Consider the following 17,016-nt stretch of genomic DNA (forward strand, 5'->3'; position numbering starts at 1 on the left):
GATAATTGTAATTCATTAAATAAGATAATAGCTAGATTGAAATTAGGAGATTATATAGGATTATCATTTGTGTAAATAATCATACATATATCATCAGATTATTAAGGAATTCTCTATGTTCATCATCTCCCACCTGTTTTCTCATCGGCTTTTCTCCAATTTCTCGATCTCAGGAAAATAATCTATCACATTATTCTGTCTTCTTTTTTCCTTTTCTTTTGTCCTAGCAGGGCTGACCATGACAATGTTCATATTTCATGGATCTATGTGGAACAATTTCCAACTTTCTATTTTGATTAATGCTCATACATTTGTTTACTTGATAGATTAACAAAATTAAACCAATGAAGAACACATTTAATGGACCAGGAAAGATTGTCTTATTTTCTTAAATAAGTGGAAGCTTATTCCATTTGAATAGGGTCTTGATTTCATTCATCCATTACAATTATCTTCTATTTATCTCATCTAATATTTTTCTCATTGATACTTCTACTGTTGAATGATTATTGCATAAAAGCTTGAATCAATTTTAATCATTCTAGTTATGTGCTACAATCATATAATGAATGAAGCTCAATTTGCTTCCTAAACATGCATCAAAAACTCGTTTTTCTTTTTAAACTTGTGTCATACTTGTTTTGTTTCATAAGCTTTTAAACATGACTCAAGTTACATGTAGTCATTTCTTGGTTAAGTTCTGGCTCTGCACTTTATAAAGAGAATACAATTTTAACCAATAATTTAGATTAAGGAGTTTCAATAATTGTGTAGAGATTATTTAAACCTTAACGGAGTTCACCAATAAAGGACGACAATAGGTAATTTGACCGGTTTTTTAAAAGTCCTGGAAGCAAACCGAGCTGTCTTCCATCATTTAACTCCATATTACAACTTATCCTCAACATAAGAAGTCAAAACTGGCTAGAAATGCAAGGTTTATGTAGTAACAATCCCCATTTGGAAACACCTTGGTACAAAATATTTGGATCTAGAAACGCATCTGGATGATATAATGTTTGGAAATTAAACTTAGTTGCAGACAGATTAAAAAATTTATTGATTGTTTTTGTTTCCAAATGGATTAACCAGTGACCATGTAGCTTTTGTTTCTTTTATCATATAGATCTCATGGGTGTTTAAACTGAAATTTTTTGATGCAGGAATGCTTATAATATGATTCTTCACAAATTTGGAGAGAAACTATACTCTGGGCTTGTGACCACGATGACGTGACATCTGGATGACATAGCGAAATCAATCGAGGGTGATGTATTTCTAGAGGAGCTAAACAGGAAATGGGCTGACCAAAACAAGGCATTACTGATGATCATCCACTTAGATAGAACTTTCATCCCCAGTACTCATAAAACCCTTGTTTATTTATGAGTAGTTGGGTTTGAACTTATGGAGGATAAATGTCATCCATTCACCCAACATCCAGCCTAGGCTACAGGGCACTCTTCTCGAACTAGTGAAGAGATAAATAACAGGGGAAAGTCATGGTTGGTTGCTAGCTTGTTATGAAAGAGGTAATTCATTACTGGCAATTCAATTTCTGTTTTGTTATGGAAATTTGTCAATGTGATAAAAGTAAGATAAAAAGAATCTACATTTGGCTGAAAATTGTGATCGCTACAAATTTCTGACCAAAGTCTAAAATTTTGGCATAAATTTATGCCTGTTCTTCCAAATGTTCCAATTAAAGTTAAAAAAAACAAAAACTGTGATTTGTCCTAATTACTCAATGTCATTACTCCCCAACCCTCTTATAGCAAGGGTAAAATGGTAAAAATGTAAATATAATAAGTGAATAAATTTTAAACGAAACAAAGAAAAATCACTTTCACTTTTTTTACTTGGGCGATTTTCCAATGTGACATGATTATAATAAAATACTTGTTCCCGAATAGGCTATTGTATTTCTTTTTGGTGTAAAGCCATATTATTTTATTAATAAAAGTCAACCAATAGACACTTATATTTTTATTATAGTTATCCCAAAAATTTTGAGATATTATATTTAATCAAAATAAATCAAAGCAAGATCTCTGAACTATTCAAACAATTTTTATCATTGAAATTTCTCTTTCATTTTGTGAATTCTCCTGTTTGGGCTTTCCAATCCTCACTGAAACTTTCTTTATATTAATAGAATACTTTTTCCATATTTCAGATTTGATAATTGCACTTGCATTCCTGTAGTTCCAATACATCATAATAATTCATAAACAATTGCTGCAAAAGAACACTTTAGTCATTTGCTGTGTTCTTTTGATCATCATTCATTTTTTTATTTTTTATTTAAATTTTATTTGTATATGAAAACTATCTTTTATAATGAGGCTATTTGTTATTGTATTTTTGTATGCAGAACATTATCCCAAAAAATCTAAATAATTTATTATGTTTGTAAAAAATCACAGTGATCTAAGAATAATTTGGATTATGAAGTCACTATAATTTGGATCATGATTCAAAAAATATCTTATACTAAACGACAACAAATCACTTTGAATTTTTAATATGATAATTTTCGAATGAGATTGTGATTGATTAAAGATGTGATAAACTACCCGTTTCCATATACGCCATCTGTTACTGCTAGAATTTATTTGTGTTGGTGCATATTTTATATCATTTTTCTTTTGGTTGCATAGAATGAATCAACTGTGGGATCTCTTTTCTACTGTCACTTATTATTAAAAAATATCAGTCTTCTTATAATGCATGTGCATACTTTTGTTTTCAGATAAGTCTTCTCTAGGGAACCATAATAAGGAAAATTCTTTTGCCCACTTCAGATGTGTGGAACAGTCAAGGACCAGTATCTGTTGATGATGGTGATTCACTCAAGTCATCTAATTTTGTCCTCAATCTAAACAACTAGAGACAATTGGGAGCCACTTACTGGAAGTCCTTTTGAAAATGAAGCATAATGGTGCCATTGACAAGACTAGGGCTGGATTTACTTCTCGCTGCAACCGTTCACTCTGTTCAAATAATCCAATGTACATTATTGTTGTTCATTACATTTGATTTTATGGGAGTATGTTTGAATCTCCATGTTACAAACTTGCTGCTCTTGCTTAAATGAATAAATCATACTTCAATGATTTTATTATGTGTCTTAACTGAAAATTTAACTTGTTTTAAGATTGTGAAAGTTTTACTATGTTTCTAATGGAATAAATTCCTGATCTTGTGTACCTATTGTTCTTCCTGAGGATTCGATACAAGTTTTGAATATCTTTGTACAAGGAAGAAATACTTTGCTATGGTTATGAAACTATGCATTGGGTTATACAGGATTTAGTGGCTTTCTTGTAAAAACTTGGTTTTGTCTTATTTTGAAAGAACGCAAGGAGCATATGCAGGGTTAAAGGGTACATAAGAGCATCAGCAGCGCACAAGACCTTTGCCCTCTTATTTTGTGAAATCAATATTCCACATCAGCAGAAAGCGGGCACACATTGTAGTTGGCCAAAACACTCCAATGCTTCCGTCCGCCCGCCCTCTTATCTAAATAATAAATTTTATTTATAATATTTTAAATAAATAACTAATTTATAATATAGGAATATTATAACTAATATTCCTATATTATAGCTATATTATAGTAAAATTTGAGATTTTAAACTCACGGTTAATATAATTAATAAAAAATATATTAATTTATTTAAAAAATATATTTATTAATTAAATATATAATAGGAAAATTTGAGAATATATAATTAATATTTCTATATTATAATAAAATATTATAATATTTTTATAATTAAATATATAATTAATATTATTATAATTTAATATATAATTAATATTCCTATCTTATAGTAAACTTTAGAATATATATTTATTTAATATTATTATAATGTTACTTAAAAATAGTAGGAAAAAATATTATAGTTAAATATATAACTCATATTTCTATATTATATAATATATTATATTATATAATGATGAAAAAGTCAGAGGAGGGCATGACCGGCATAAAGGGCACTGCCCTCTTTTGCTTTTATCTACAATGCAAAAAATGAAAAAAACCAATGACCTGCCATTTTCCACGCTGTCCTATGCGGGCACAGGTCATCCGCTGAAGATGCTCTAATAACATGAATCTATTGGTAACATCTTTTTCTTAAGTCTCCATCCCCAAAAATAAAATGATAGTTTCATGAATCAATTTTTTTTTATTAACAAAAATATTAAATTATATTTTCATTGCTTCCAACAATAAGTCACTCTGACCAATCCATTTTCAGAACATTTAGAAAAAGGCTATTAACACAATTTTTCTTAATTTTGATATAGTTTAACATTAATTTTTTTTTATTGAAAATTCCTTAATCATACTTTACAAAGGTTGGAAAGAAAAAAAATAAAAATCTTAAATGAATTATGAATGGAAAAAGTTTTAACAAAATATTACAATCACACAAGATAAATACCGCCGAAACCAAATATTTCTTAATAAAAACACCATAAACACCATATTTGCACTATATTTCAAGGTTTTAAAACAACTCCAATAATAATTCTATCACACAATACTATCAAAACTTAAATCCATACAAATTATGTTTTCATCTTCAAATCTCAGCACTTTGACCTTAAAGAAGTCCATCCTGAATCTGCGAAGCAATATCCCTAACTGCCCCAGGTCCATGTGGGATGAGAACAACCGAAGATTTAGAAGAAGCTCCGATCTCTTTCATTGTGTCGAAATATTTTGTCACAAGAACCATGTTCATCACATCTTTAGCAGTTGTACCAGGAACATTCTCGGAGAATGCAACCACGCTGTCTCTAAGACCATAACAATGGCTTGCCTCTGCCTAGATATACCCAGTCCAGATAATCAAATCACGATACAGACAAAGCCAATACAAAATGAAATACAAACTTAACCTATAATTTAGACCATGATCGAAGAGATAATCTGATCATGATAAAGACAAAGTCTATACCAAATTAAATACGAACTTAACTTATAATTTAGACCATGATCGAAGAGAGAATCTGATCATAAAATAATTCAAAATAAAGTAACTAAAACCACACTATAATTATGATATTAATCCATACAAAATCATTTAACAGACGGAAAAAAAATTACTTCCAGTTTTTAACTTTGGTAATTTTCCAATTAAATTGTGATTGTGATAAAATTCTGGTTTTCAAAATAGGCTAAAAAGAATATAAACAATGAAATCAATTATTAATAAACAAGCGTGAATATTCATTCACCTGCATTTATCTCGTTCATTGCCCTCTTCACCTGTGCATCTGGCTCAATATCCACAATTAGAGTTTGGACAATTTCATACCCGTAACCAGACATAGCCTACAAAGATTGGAATGGAAAAGAAAAGCATGTTTCAGCCATAGAACTTTTATTTTCCTTGAAATAAGATGATGTTATTACCTTTGCAAGTTCTCTTTCTTTCAATAGATTCAGCTATCTCATTCTTCTGTTCAAATGCAGAATCCAATTTCATGTTTGGAACGCTGGCTCTAATAACTGAAATTCATACAGAAACAAGGAGGGTAACTAACTTTTAATAAGTATGTAATACTTGTACAAACAGTTATGTAGCATCCTATTTGAGCCTTACCATCAAAAGCATAAGCCTGAATTTGTGCTTTAGTATTACTGAGCTTGTAGAAAGCATTTGAAGCTTTGTCTGCCCAAGCACGATACTGAATAAATGCAACAACCGTCACAAAAACACTATCCTGAAACAAACACAATCGAAAAGTTTAATAACGAATTTCAAAAGATTATTATACAAAAACATGACAACATTACACCTTATGTCTCAATCTACTGTAGACGAAGAGATAAAGTTCCAGCTAATTGATAACTTAAAACCAAGGTAAACAGTGACACCCTGAATTAAGTATGCCATCAAATCTCCCAAATTGTTCCTCAACAGTAACAGTGGACTGATCCACCTGAACACAACAAAGTGCCTGCCCCATAAGTCAATCCTAATTGTATTATGAAGGTTCCTATTCTCAACATAACAAAACGTATAAAGAATAATTGCACAAGTTCATGTATCAAACGTTAATGAATACCCTTCTCCTATTATGAAATCCGACGACAATCCTGTCACATATCCTGAAACTGCTATTGCTGCCCACAGTACAGCCAGCCCTAAACCAAGCTGCTTGCTTTAGATTCACAAAAAATACCTAACAAACACTCCATATCATTCTTCATTAGCAAGATATGAGACAATATGATTTACTTACAGTTTTGAAGTAAACATGCATCCATGATAAAAGAAGAAAGTAGCCCTGCATTAATATGAACATGATTCATCAGATAATCAGCGCATATTTGAAAATGAGAATGACAAGGCTTACCCAATTGTTAGTAATGTTGGCAAATATGATAGCCCAAGTGGGTAATTTCTAGAAAAGGAGTGGCAAAGGTGGAAGCTCTCCGAGATTAACCAAAACATCAATGGATTTTCCTTGTCGGATTAACCCAAGTTCCGACTTTGAAATGATTGGGATCATTTGAAGCAGAGTAAGTAAGCCCATGTTGATAGCCATAACAAACCAAGAGATGCAAAGAAAACAGAAGGGTCTGAAATTCCAATAGAGGAGGAGGACATTGCAATTGGAGTTAACCCTAATCCAATAACATTAATACCCATATGAAAGCCGAGACACGATTAAACGAAGAGATCGGAAAGAGTCTCCCATTATCTCGATTAAAAAACCGAAGCCAAGATTTGCAATGTTGTCGAGAAGGGTCACGAAACAGCTGCAGTCGCGGTTCTTGCCGAATCCTCATGTGGTGATTAAGAATATATAGGATCGAGAGTTTGATTGAGAGGGAGTTAATTTCTTGAAAGGGATGATAAGGTTGTTGATCGGAAGAACCTGTATCGATACCCTCGCCGCTTGAAGTGGGGTTTAATTTAAAAGATACCCTCCTTCTTCCTTCTTCCTTCTTCCTTCTTCCTTCTTCTCCTTCTTACTCCTCCTTATTTTCCTTCCTCCTCCTCTTCCTCCTCCTCTTCCTCCTCTTTCTTCTTCTTCCTCCTTCTTTCTCCTCCTTCTTTCTCCTTCTTCTTCCGGAATAAGGGCATGTTGTCTCCTGTTTGGTTTGGATCAGTTCGAATGCAGAACCAGTGACGGTAAAAGAAATATAAGTGCCTACTTCAACTGGAACTTTGCTGTTTGATCATTTGTATCGACCATCGGAACATCTGTCATTGTACACCTACAAAACAGTGGTAGTTTGACAATGTGTTTCATTCTACCCACCATCTTAATGTTTTTATCTATATTATTAATAAATAATATTCCTGCTTCTTCTTCTTCCTTCCTCTTCCTTCTTCTTCCTTCCTCTTTTATTTCTTCTTCTCCTTCTCCTTCTTCTCCTTCTCCTTCTCCTTCTCCTTCCTCCTTCTTCTTCTTCCTCCTTCTTCTCATTAATTTGATAATTAAAATTAGTTTAAATTTTGTTACACCATATATATATATATATATATATTATATTGAATTGTCCCAGGAAATAATATTGCTGGTTTTATCCATCTCAATTCCCCAACTCCACCCTCTTCCATGCAAGGATGTACATAATGATGACAACGGGCTAGACTCATGTAGTGGGCCTACACTTTTACATCTCCGAGTTCTTCAATTTAGACTCGGGTTGATTCTCATTGATTCTTCCGAAATAAGGGCATGTTGTCACCTGTTTTGTTTGGATCCGTTCGAATGCAGAACCGGTGATAATAATATGATATTACAAAAAGATTTGCACCAAAATCAATAATATGTGAGAACTTAAATACTATATTTAATTATTTGACTAATTATAATTTATATTATTTCTATCAGGTTTCTTAACCAGGCTTCAATAATTCGAGAGGACGACGAATTAAGGTAAAATAGAACGCCGTCCAATCCTTGAAAGTTAAAGAGAATTCAAGAAATAGAGGAAGTCAAAATCCTGATTCAGATGTCTCCTTTCCTTCTCACTACCATTTTCCATCCTGATTCATACCCATGTTTTTCTTGTCTCATTTTCTCTGTTTGATTCAGCTGGACACTTTGTTTCTTCCTCCATAAATTGTGATTCCCAATTATTCTCTCCACTTTAAGAACAAAATGACCGAAGGAGACGAAGTCCAATGAAGTGACCCTGCTGATTGAGTAGCAGAAGTAGGGTTGGCATCAAAAGTACTAAACCAATTCTGGACACTCTGTCGTGTAACTGCAATAACTTTTTGTTTTACCAAAGAGTAAGATCGTCAAAGAAGCTAAACTTCTAATTCCTATTTTTTCAAAGATCCTACTCCAACCATTTTTTAAGAACCCCAAATTGGGAAGGTCTAATACGAATACAGTCTTGTATTTATAAACACAATATTTTGGAGTTATAAAATACAGTCAGTCTTGTAGCTCTGTTCAAATACACTAATAAAATTTAAGCTCTAAAGGCCTCATATTCTTACATGGCCACTGAACATTATACATCAAGAATAGCATATCCCTAGTTCCAATAGAGAATCATTAGCCTTCATGTTTTAAATGCTATAGATCATCTTACAACACATCATGGCTTATTAGTTAACAAGTTCTGCTGTAAGTTCATAGACCAAAAAATGTTAGGTAGTTCATTGTCCCCCATTAACTGCCATCTTTGTGATTTGTATGCAATAGTATTCTGTTCCTTCTTTGAAACGATGCAAATGGGTTTTTGGTGATTAGTACTAGTACTATGGTGATACATTATCTTCATATTTGTTCTTCTTATGCTTAAAGTTAAGATTTTATTACAATGATAGCTACTCCAAATGCCAAACACTGTTTCCCATCAAGAATTATTCTGTTCTTGTTTGTACGTTATGCATTAAATAAAAATACCTCAGTGATGATTGTTACATGGGATTGAATGCAAAATGCAGGTGGCTAACTAATATATAGCATTCACGGGTGGAATTTGCCATAGCTTATTTGATCTCTGAAAATGTCACATACATTGTTTCCTGTTCCTTAATTATTCATTTGTCCGTACCAGGAAACCTGACTTAAAATTATTTAGTGTAGTTGTTCTTTTACTGTTGAATCTTTCTTTAGTAGATAAATGTGAAAAGCTTCCTAATCCTAAATGATACTAATGAATGCAAATAATTTGTGTCTTGATCAGGTCATTCTTTCAGATGGTTATGATATTTTTTAAAGGAAATAAGCTCATCTTACCTCCTGAATTTGCATCAAAAGCTTGTTTTGCTTTTTCAACCTTTAAAGTTAAATATGCAAAACGAACTTTTGATGCAAAGTCAGTGAGCAAAATAAACTTGTATCCTTTCTTTAACATTGAAATCTATTGCTTGAACCTTGGTTAGAATTAAGCACACACTTGTTGCTGATCTGAAAAATAGGCACAAAATTAGTATTCTCAACTCCTGATTGTTAATTATAAATACTCCATGTGTTTTTTTATAACTTGCTTGTGTTTAACCTGTTTATTTTCCTTTTTTTCTTCATGTATTTTCCTGATTTTGTTCTTTCATGCAACTAAAGGACTGTACCAAATGAAAATGGAAGAAGTTTTTGGTATCCATGCCTGGGAGTTGCGAAGCCGATAAGATATCCCATTAAATTCGTACATCGATCACAAAGGTTGAATTTGTCTGCTGGAATTGGTGAAATGGATGGAATAATCATTGTTGATCATGGTTCACGGAGAAAGGAATCCAATCTTATGCTAGGTAAGCGTAACTGCTTGGCCTCTCTGGTCTGGTCTTGTTACTTGTTAGCCTTCTTATCACAAATAGTTTCATGTAAAAAAGTTAGCCACTACAAACTCTACTTGATTATGCTATTAAGGGGTTGTTCATTGTTCTGGAATTAATGAACTAAACTTTCTGCAATTTCAGATGAATTTGTGGCGATGTTTAGAGATAAAACTGGCTATCCCATTGTACAACCTGCTCACATGGTATTTATCCTCTTTTTACAAGAATAATCTTTCTTTTGTTGAGCTGTAGTTTATATTTGATTCAGGAATTGGCTGAGTCATCAATAAAAGATGCCTTTTCTCTGTGTGTAAAACAAGGTGCAAAACGTGTAGTTGTGAGCCCGTTTTTTTTTGTTCCCTGGACGACATTGGCATCAGGTATTGCAAAACTCATATTTTCCTGTTTGTTCTTTTTGTAGTTAAATATTTATTAGAGATCAACATTTTATTGAACTGGGAAGTTTCTTGTATTGTCTGTTTGCAGTTGCACCTTGCTTGTATTATTATATAGTCTTCCAAAGTTGGGAAATTACTGTTTTCTCTAATTGTAGGATATTCCTTCCTTAACGGCTGAAGCTGCAAAGGAGCATCTTGGTGTGTCGTATATAATAACTGCTCCTTTGGGTCTCCACGAACTGCTTGTGGTATGCTCTTGTGTTGTCTTTCATAGTCACTTTATGAAAACCATCAATAAATTTCTGAACTATCTCTGATAATTAGAAATCTGACAGAGAAATTGTTCTGCATATCTTCCTAATCCCATAGCTACAAATATTTCCTCTATTGAATTTCAACTGGCTTCTCATCTCCTTTCAAATTCACATGAATTTTGGTATCTATCTATGATTGAGTTAGTACAAGGAAACATGATATGTATCATCACATTCTGAAATTGAATGCTTACGATCCAAATTTCACTTGTCTGTGCCATTTGCGTGTTGTATCTGAGGTCATTCATTAGAAAAATCTGAAATTGTCAACACTACAAGACTATTTCTAGAAATGGTTCAAAATGTTTAGAACTTTCTTTGACAGTAGTTTTCTATTTATTCTGATGTGCTTAGTGATTTAGCGCAAGAGTTAAGGTCACATGTTCAAGTCTTTATATCCGGACTATTTAAAAAAAACAGTTTGATAAATCTGACATGGTTATTACCTGGACATGACAAGAAATACAAGTTTAATTTTTACTTGTTAGCAGTTTATGATGTCAAGGCTATACAAATTATATATGACTGAATCAGAGATTATTGGGTGCAGGATGTTGTGAATGATAGAATGAAGCAGTGCTTAAGCCATATATCTGGAGAATCGCAAGAGTGCTCTATTTGTGCGGGAACTGGCAAGTGTCGTATCCATACAGTTTAACTGAACTGCTCTGCTGCTCGTAAAGTGAAAGTTTCTTTCTAGTTTATACAATTCTCTCCAAGATTTGGTTTTGGCTAAAGTGAAGGTTTCTTTCTGCTGCTGCTGCTGCTTTCTGTTTCAAGAATCTATTTCAACTCCAGAACCTGGTGAATGATCATCTTCTTCTTTTCTTTCTTCTTCTTTATTATTATTTTTTCAAGTTCTTATAAATAAGTGATCCAATTTTATTTTGGTACATAAATCAAACCTTTATTTTAGGTTGTTTAAATACAAGGTAACTTTTACTAATTAAAGGGCATAAACTGACAATTAGGCTTGTTTGATGTAGAGTTATTTAGATATAATCTGGATTATTTGAAAAAAGAAAAAACTCGATTGATGATAATGAAATAAGAGGTTATTTGGCCCTTGTTCAGTCTTGAAATGGATGAAGATTTTTTTAAAAAATTGCTTGATAAGAGGATAGGAAACAATGATAGTAGGAATATAGTTTTTGTGACATATTACATGAGATTTGTTTGCTTATTTCTTATTTTTTTTTATTTAATTCTCACTAAAAACGCTTTAAAATGAATTAGAGGATTAGTAGTTTCTTCGAAATAGTTAAAAAAACATTACATCAGATTTGCGGGATAATAATTCAAAATAAAGTAAATGAAAATATTGATTCTTTAAAACAAGAATGCAGGAAATTAGGTATGGAAATAACACAAAGAATTAATAATGCAATAATGTTATTCTGAAATCATGTAAAGATCATGTATTTCATTGGTATTATGGTCATCAATCAATGTTAAGAACACAGGACAAAGGAGGACCACCAATGCTTAAGAACACTTTGAAATCATTCACATAAGAATGAAAATGACATGATTAGTTAATTATAAGATGATCATCATCTTCATTGGGGGACCAATATTTTTGTTCTCCATATAAATTTCATAATCTAGGAAATGAAAATACACTACCAATCATAATCTTTCAAAGGATGTCGAATTCGACAAGCCAAGACCACCACATATCATCGGAGTCTCCCCATATCGTGTTATTCCCAAGCCCGGGAATGGGACATCTTACTCCGTTTCTTCGCCTAGCTGTTATATTTGCTTCTCAAGGTTGTTTAGTCACTCTTATCAAGCCACAACCTTCACTAGTTTCAGATGAAGAATCTAAACAGATTTCCAATTTCTTGAATTCTCATTACAATATCAACTCCCTTGAATTCCATCCCACCATTCTAAATTCCGAAAACTCCATTTCCAATCTTCATTATTCCTTTATAAACCAAGTCAAAGCCTTGAACAGCTTAATTCTCTGCCAACTTCCATCTTTTCTACTCTCCTTACCTAAACCAGCCACCGCCCTTTTCGCTGATTTCGCAGTTGCAGCCAGCCTGGAAACAGTTTCCTCCGATATCTCGATTCCATGCTTCCTCGTCTGCACAACTTCAGCTCGATGTTACTCAACCGTCGCTTATCTTCCTGAGTTGATATCGAAAATATCGAAAAACCCATCTGAATTTGAAATTCCTGGGATATCCCCTGTTCCAAGATCTATTATTCCTCCTTCATGGCTAGATATTTCTTATTCAAACGAACTGTTAACGACTTACCTGATTCCTAACGCGCTATCCCTTTCGAAAGTATCAGGAATCTTGCTGAATTCTTTCACTTCTTTCGAGAAAGAAACCATCACTTCCCTAATGGAAGGAAAAGTTTTGACAAGTCTTCCTCCAATGTATCCAATTGGTCCCTTACATCCTTATGAGCTAGATCAAATTCAAGAACATGATTACTTTTCATGGCTGGGTGATAAACCAGCTGAATCTGTAGTTTATGTCAATTTTGGGAGCAGGACTGTTTTATCAGATGAACAAACAATAGAGCTAGAACAAGCACTGAAGAGAAGCGGGTTCCCTTTCATCTGGGTATTTCCCAAATCATCTTTTGACGATAGTTTCGTCGAAAGGAAGGATGTCGAAGGTTTTGTTTTAAAGGGATGGGCTAACCAGCCTGGAATTCTGTCACATCCAAGTGTAGGTGGATTCATAAACCAATGTGAGTGGAATTCAGTTACGGAAGCTTCTAAGGAAGGATTGCCTATATTGGCATGGCCACAACATGGTGACCATAAGATGAATGCAGAGGTGGTTAAGAATTCTGGGCTTGGAATATGGGTTGAGGATTGGGGTTGGGGAGGGGAGAAACTGGTGAAAAGGAATGAAATTGAAGCTCGAGTTAGAGAATTGATGGGAGATAAAAGTTTGAGGGCCAAGGCTAAGAAAGTTGCTAAAGAGGCTAAAGAAGCTTGGGAAGGTAATGGAAGTTCTAAGCAGGCATTATACGGAGTTCTTGAGTTGTTAATACAGCAGCAGCAGCAGAAGAAGAATCATCATCTTAAGTAAGCTTATGGGAGGGTGGTAATGTAAGACATTTTAGCTTTCCTTTGATTTCTTCAATGTATTTTCTATGTTGGTTGAGTGTTTTTTCTACTGGTGGATGTAATATATAATTTGATTTTCTTTTGTGGGTGTGAATGATTTCATATAATCATTTCGGGTTCATAATAAAATAGCATTTAACTTTGTTTTGTGGAAATAGTAAAATCAAACTATTTTTTTTTTTATAGTCTATAATTGTTGTATATATATATTTATATATATTGATTTGTTTTATGTGAAGAATATATATTGATTTGTTTTATTTGAAGAAATTATAATATATTAACTGAGATATGTTATTATTCTAATTTATTCAAAATAAAATTATTGTTTCACTTGTATAAATAGGTATAACATTTCTTTTTTTCATTTTTTCTGTTTAAAATGTATACATATAGAGAGTACTCTTGTTTAGTAGATGATATGGAAAAAAAAAAATATAAGTCTCTCAAAGAAAAAATTATTGATATGATTACCTCAAAACATTCATATTGTACCTATTCGTTTTAATCCAAAAAATTAGTTGTACGAGATGAGAATTTTTTAATCTTATTGACATTTTAAATTTTTACGTTATCATTTTTTATTTTCTGTTTCTTTTTTCTTTGTATTGTTTAAACGCGTTTTACGTTCTTTTAATAAAAAGTTAACATTTTAAAAAAAAATGATTACATGATTATCATAGAAAATTTAATGTTATTGTACAATAATAGTATAAGTTATTTTATTTATACTATTTTATGTTTTATAAACCAAACATAACATGCATTCTATTACTATTCCTTTTTGCTTTCTAGATTTTTAATAGTTACTATTTTTCAACAAATTATTGAATTATAACAAGAGTTGAAAAATCAATTAGAATAAGTTTTGTCTTTCTTTTTTTAGAAAACTGTTGATAAGCAAAACCACATATTATTTTAAAAATCAAGCATATAACAAATCAGTTCCAAATCATCTATGACGAACAATAGATTTACCAAGAACTAAAATAGTACAAAACAATAACAACACAATATAAGTGGTTCGGTCAAAATTGACATACGTCCACGAGAGTAATAAGTTTCACTAAATCAAAGAAATGTCAATAGTAGAAACTTACATACCCTGCTTTCAAATGAAAGAAGTGATTACTCTAGGAAGGATTGAAATACTTCACAATCAAAACTCCCTCAACCTCTCTCTTTGGATCAGCCAAAGAACAAAAAGGAAATCAGAAAAACCTCAGATCTGTTCACTCTCTCTCAACCTTACCGTGTCTTAAAATAAAAATATCAAAAAACTGTATTATACTCTAACCTGTTTTCATAATAGAAAGCCCTGACCCGTTTACTTACCTGAAAGTTAAAACCCGATCGCAATGGCAAGGAACACCTCAACAATTCTCCCCCTTTCGAGTCATGAGAGAATGTTGCTATAAACATTCATCATCATGACGCCTAGACAAAACTATTCCGGCTTTGGCACAACATATCTCATGTTTGCCTCTTAGAAAACCCTTTATCATCATATCTGACCCATTCTCATCCGTATGCAATTTCTCCAAGTATAACTCCTTCCTTCTTCTCGAGCACTTCACAGATCCAATGGTACCTCTTTTGATGAGTTTTGAACATGAATGAAAACTTGAATTCTTGCTTTCATGTATAGCACTTTGTGAGTCACTAAACACCACAAACATGTCTTGTGCTATACCCGTTTCCTTCAATAATTCATTCATCCATCTCATTTCCTTACAACATTTAGTAATTGCAATATATTCAGCTTCTGTAGTAGACAAAGCAACACATATCTATAGACGAGACTTCCATGATACAGCTCCTCCTCCAAAGGTAAACAAATACCTTGAAGTTGATCTCATTGTGTCAATATCACCACTCATATATGAATCAGAAAACCCTTTAACATGTGTCTTTCCAGTACCATAACACAAAGCGTATTTGGAGGTCCCTTGAAGATATTTCATTAGCCACTTAACAATTTCCTGTGTATCTTAACATGATTTGAAATGAAATGACTAACTACTCCAACCGCATGAGCTATATCTAGTCTTGTGCATACCATTACATAAATTAGACTGCCTATTGTTGAAGCATATAAAACCTTGCACATTTTTTTGTCTTTCCTCTTCATCCTTGGGAGACATTGTCTTGTTTATTTTCAAGTGTGTAGTCAATGGACAAAACACTGACTTTGCCTTGTCCATACAAAATCTTTTTAGAATCTTCTCAATATAATTCTCTTGAGATAGTCATAGATTTTCACCCGATCACGAATGACCTGCATTCCAAGATTTTATCTTGCTTGACCCAAGTCTTTCATCTCAAAAGACTTGGCCAAATCCTTTTTAACTTAACAATTTTGAGCTTGTCTCTCCCTACAATCAGCATGTCATTAACATATAGGAGAAGTATAATAAAATCATTAGAAGCAAACTTTTGCACAAAAACACAATGATCTGTAGACGTCTTCATGTATCCATGGATGGTCATGAACGACTCAAACTTAAGATATCACTACTTTGGTGCTTGTTTTAAACCGTACAGACTTTTAATAAGCTTGCACACCTTGTTATCCTCATCTTTCTTATTGTAACCTTCATGGTGCTCCATATAAACATCTTTAACTAAATCACCGTGGAGAAATGCAGTTATGACATCAATCTGTTCAACCTCAATATCCATACAAGCAACTAGACCAAACACCACCCAGAAGGAAGTCATCTTCACTACCGGTGAAAAAATCTTATCATAATCGATTCCATGCCTCTTTCCAAAACCTTTAACAACCAGCCTAACATTGTATCTTGGCTTTCTATCATCGCCCTCTTGCTTGATCTCGTATACCCATTTATTTTGTAATACTTTTCCGTTCTTTGGTCTTTCTACCAGTTCATATGTGTTATTTTTCAGTAATAACTTTATCTCTTCATTCATGGAAGCTATTCATTCTTTCTTGTGAGTATCCTCAAGAGCCTCTTTATAGCATACAGGCTCCCCACAATTAGTTAGAAGGACATACTCTGTAGATGAGTACTTAGAACTTGATCTTTTCTCTCTAGTAGACCTCCTAAGTACTTATGTTTGTTGATTCTGTTGATTTCCATCATATATTTAACTTCAAATCAGTCTCAATATTATCACCAAGATCAGTTTCTGTATCATTTACATGGCCTACAACTTGACCCTAAGGAACATCATCATCATCATTATCCGAGTCTAAAGATACATGTGGCATTGTCTCCTCAACATCATGAGGCAACTCAAGACCATGAAGATCACGCATGTGTGCATCAAGCTTGTCATCATCTTCAAAATTCTCAACAGTCTTTTCTTCTACCACATTTAGGATTCTCAAAACCTTCTTGTCTACTGGGTCATAACACTTGTATCCCCACTTTTCATCACAATAACCCACAAATATGCATTGCCTGATT

General features: G+C 32.9%; 1 protein-coding gene and 2 pseudogenes across 1 annotated transcript; 2 read left to right on the forward strand and 1 right to left on the reverse strand.

The window, feature by feature from the left end:
- Positions 1-4,388: 4,388 nt before the first annotated feature.
- LOC124918734 lies at positions 4,389-7,221 on the reverse strand (annotated as a pseudogene).
- A 616-nt stretch (positions 7,222-7,837) lies between these two features.
- Positions 7,838-11,549, forward strand: LOC124921199 (annotated as a pseudogene).
- A 579-nt stretch (positions 11,550-12,128) lies between these two features.
- Positions 12,129-13,544, forward strand: LOC124930312 (UDP-glycosyltransferase 708C1-like). The gene has a single exon (XM_047470671.1). The coding sequence runs from the start codon at positions 12,129-12,131 to the stop codon at positions 13,542-13,544; it is 1,416 nt and encodes a 471-aa protein (XP_047326627.1).
- Positions 13,545-17,016: the final 3,472 nt, after the last annotated feature.

Source organism: Impatiens glandulifera, chromosome 1 (genome assembly GCF_907164915.1).
Source record: "Impatiens glandulifera chromosome 1, dImpGla2.1, whole genome shotgun sequence".
Lineage (NCBI taxonomy): Eukaryota > Viridiplantae > Streptophyta > Magnoliopsida > Ericales > Balsaminaceae > Impatiens > Impatiens glandulifera.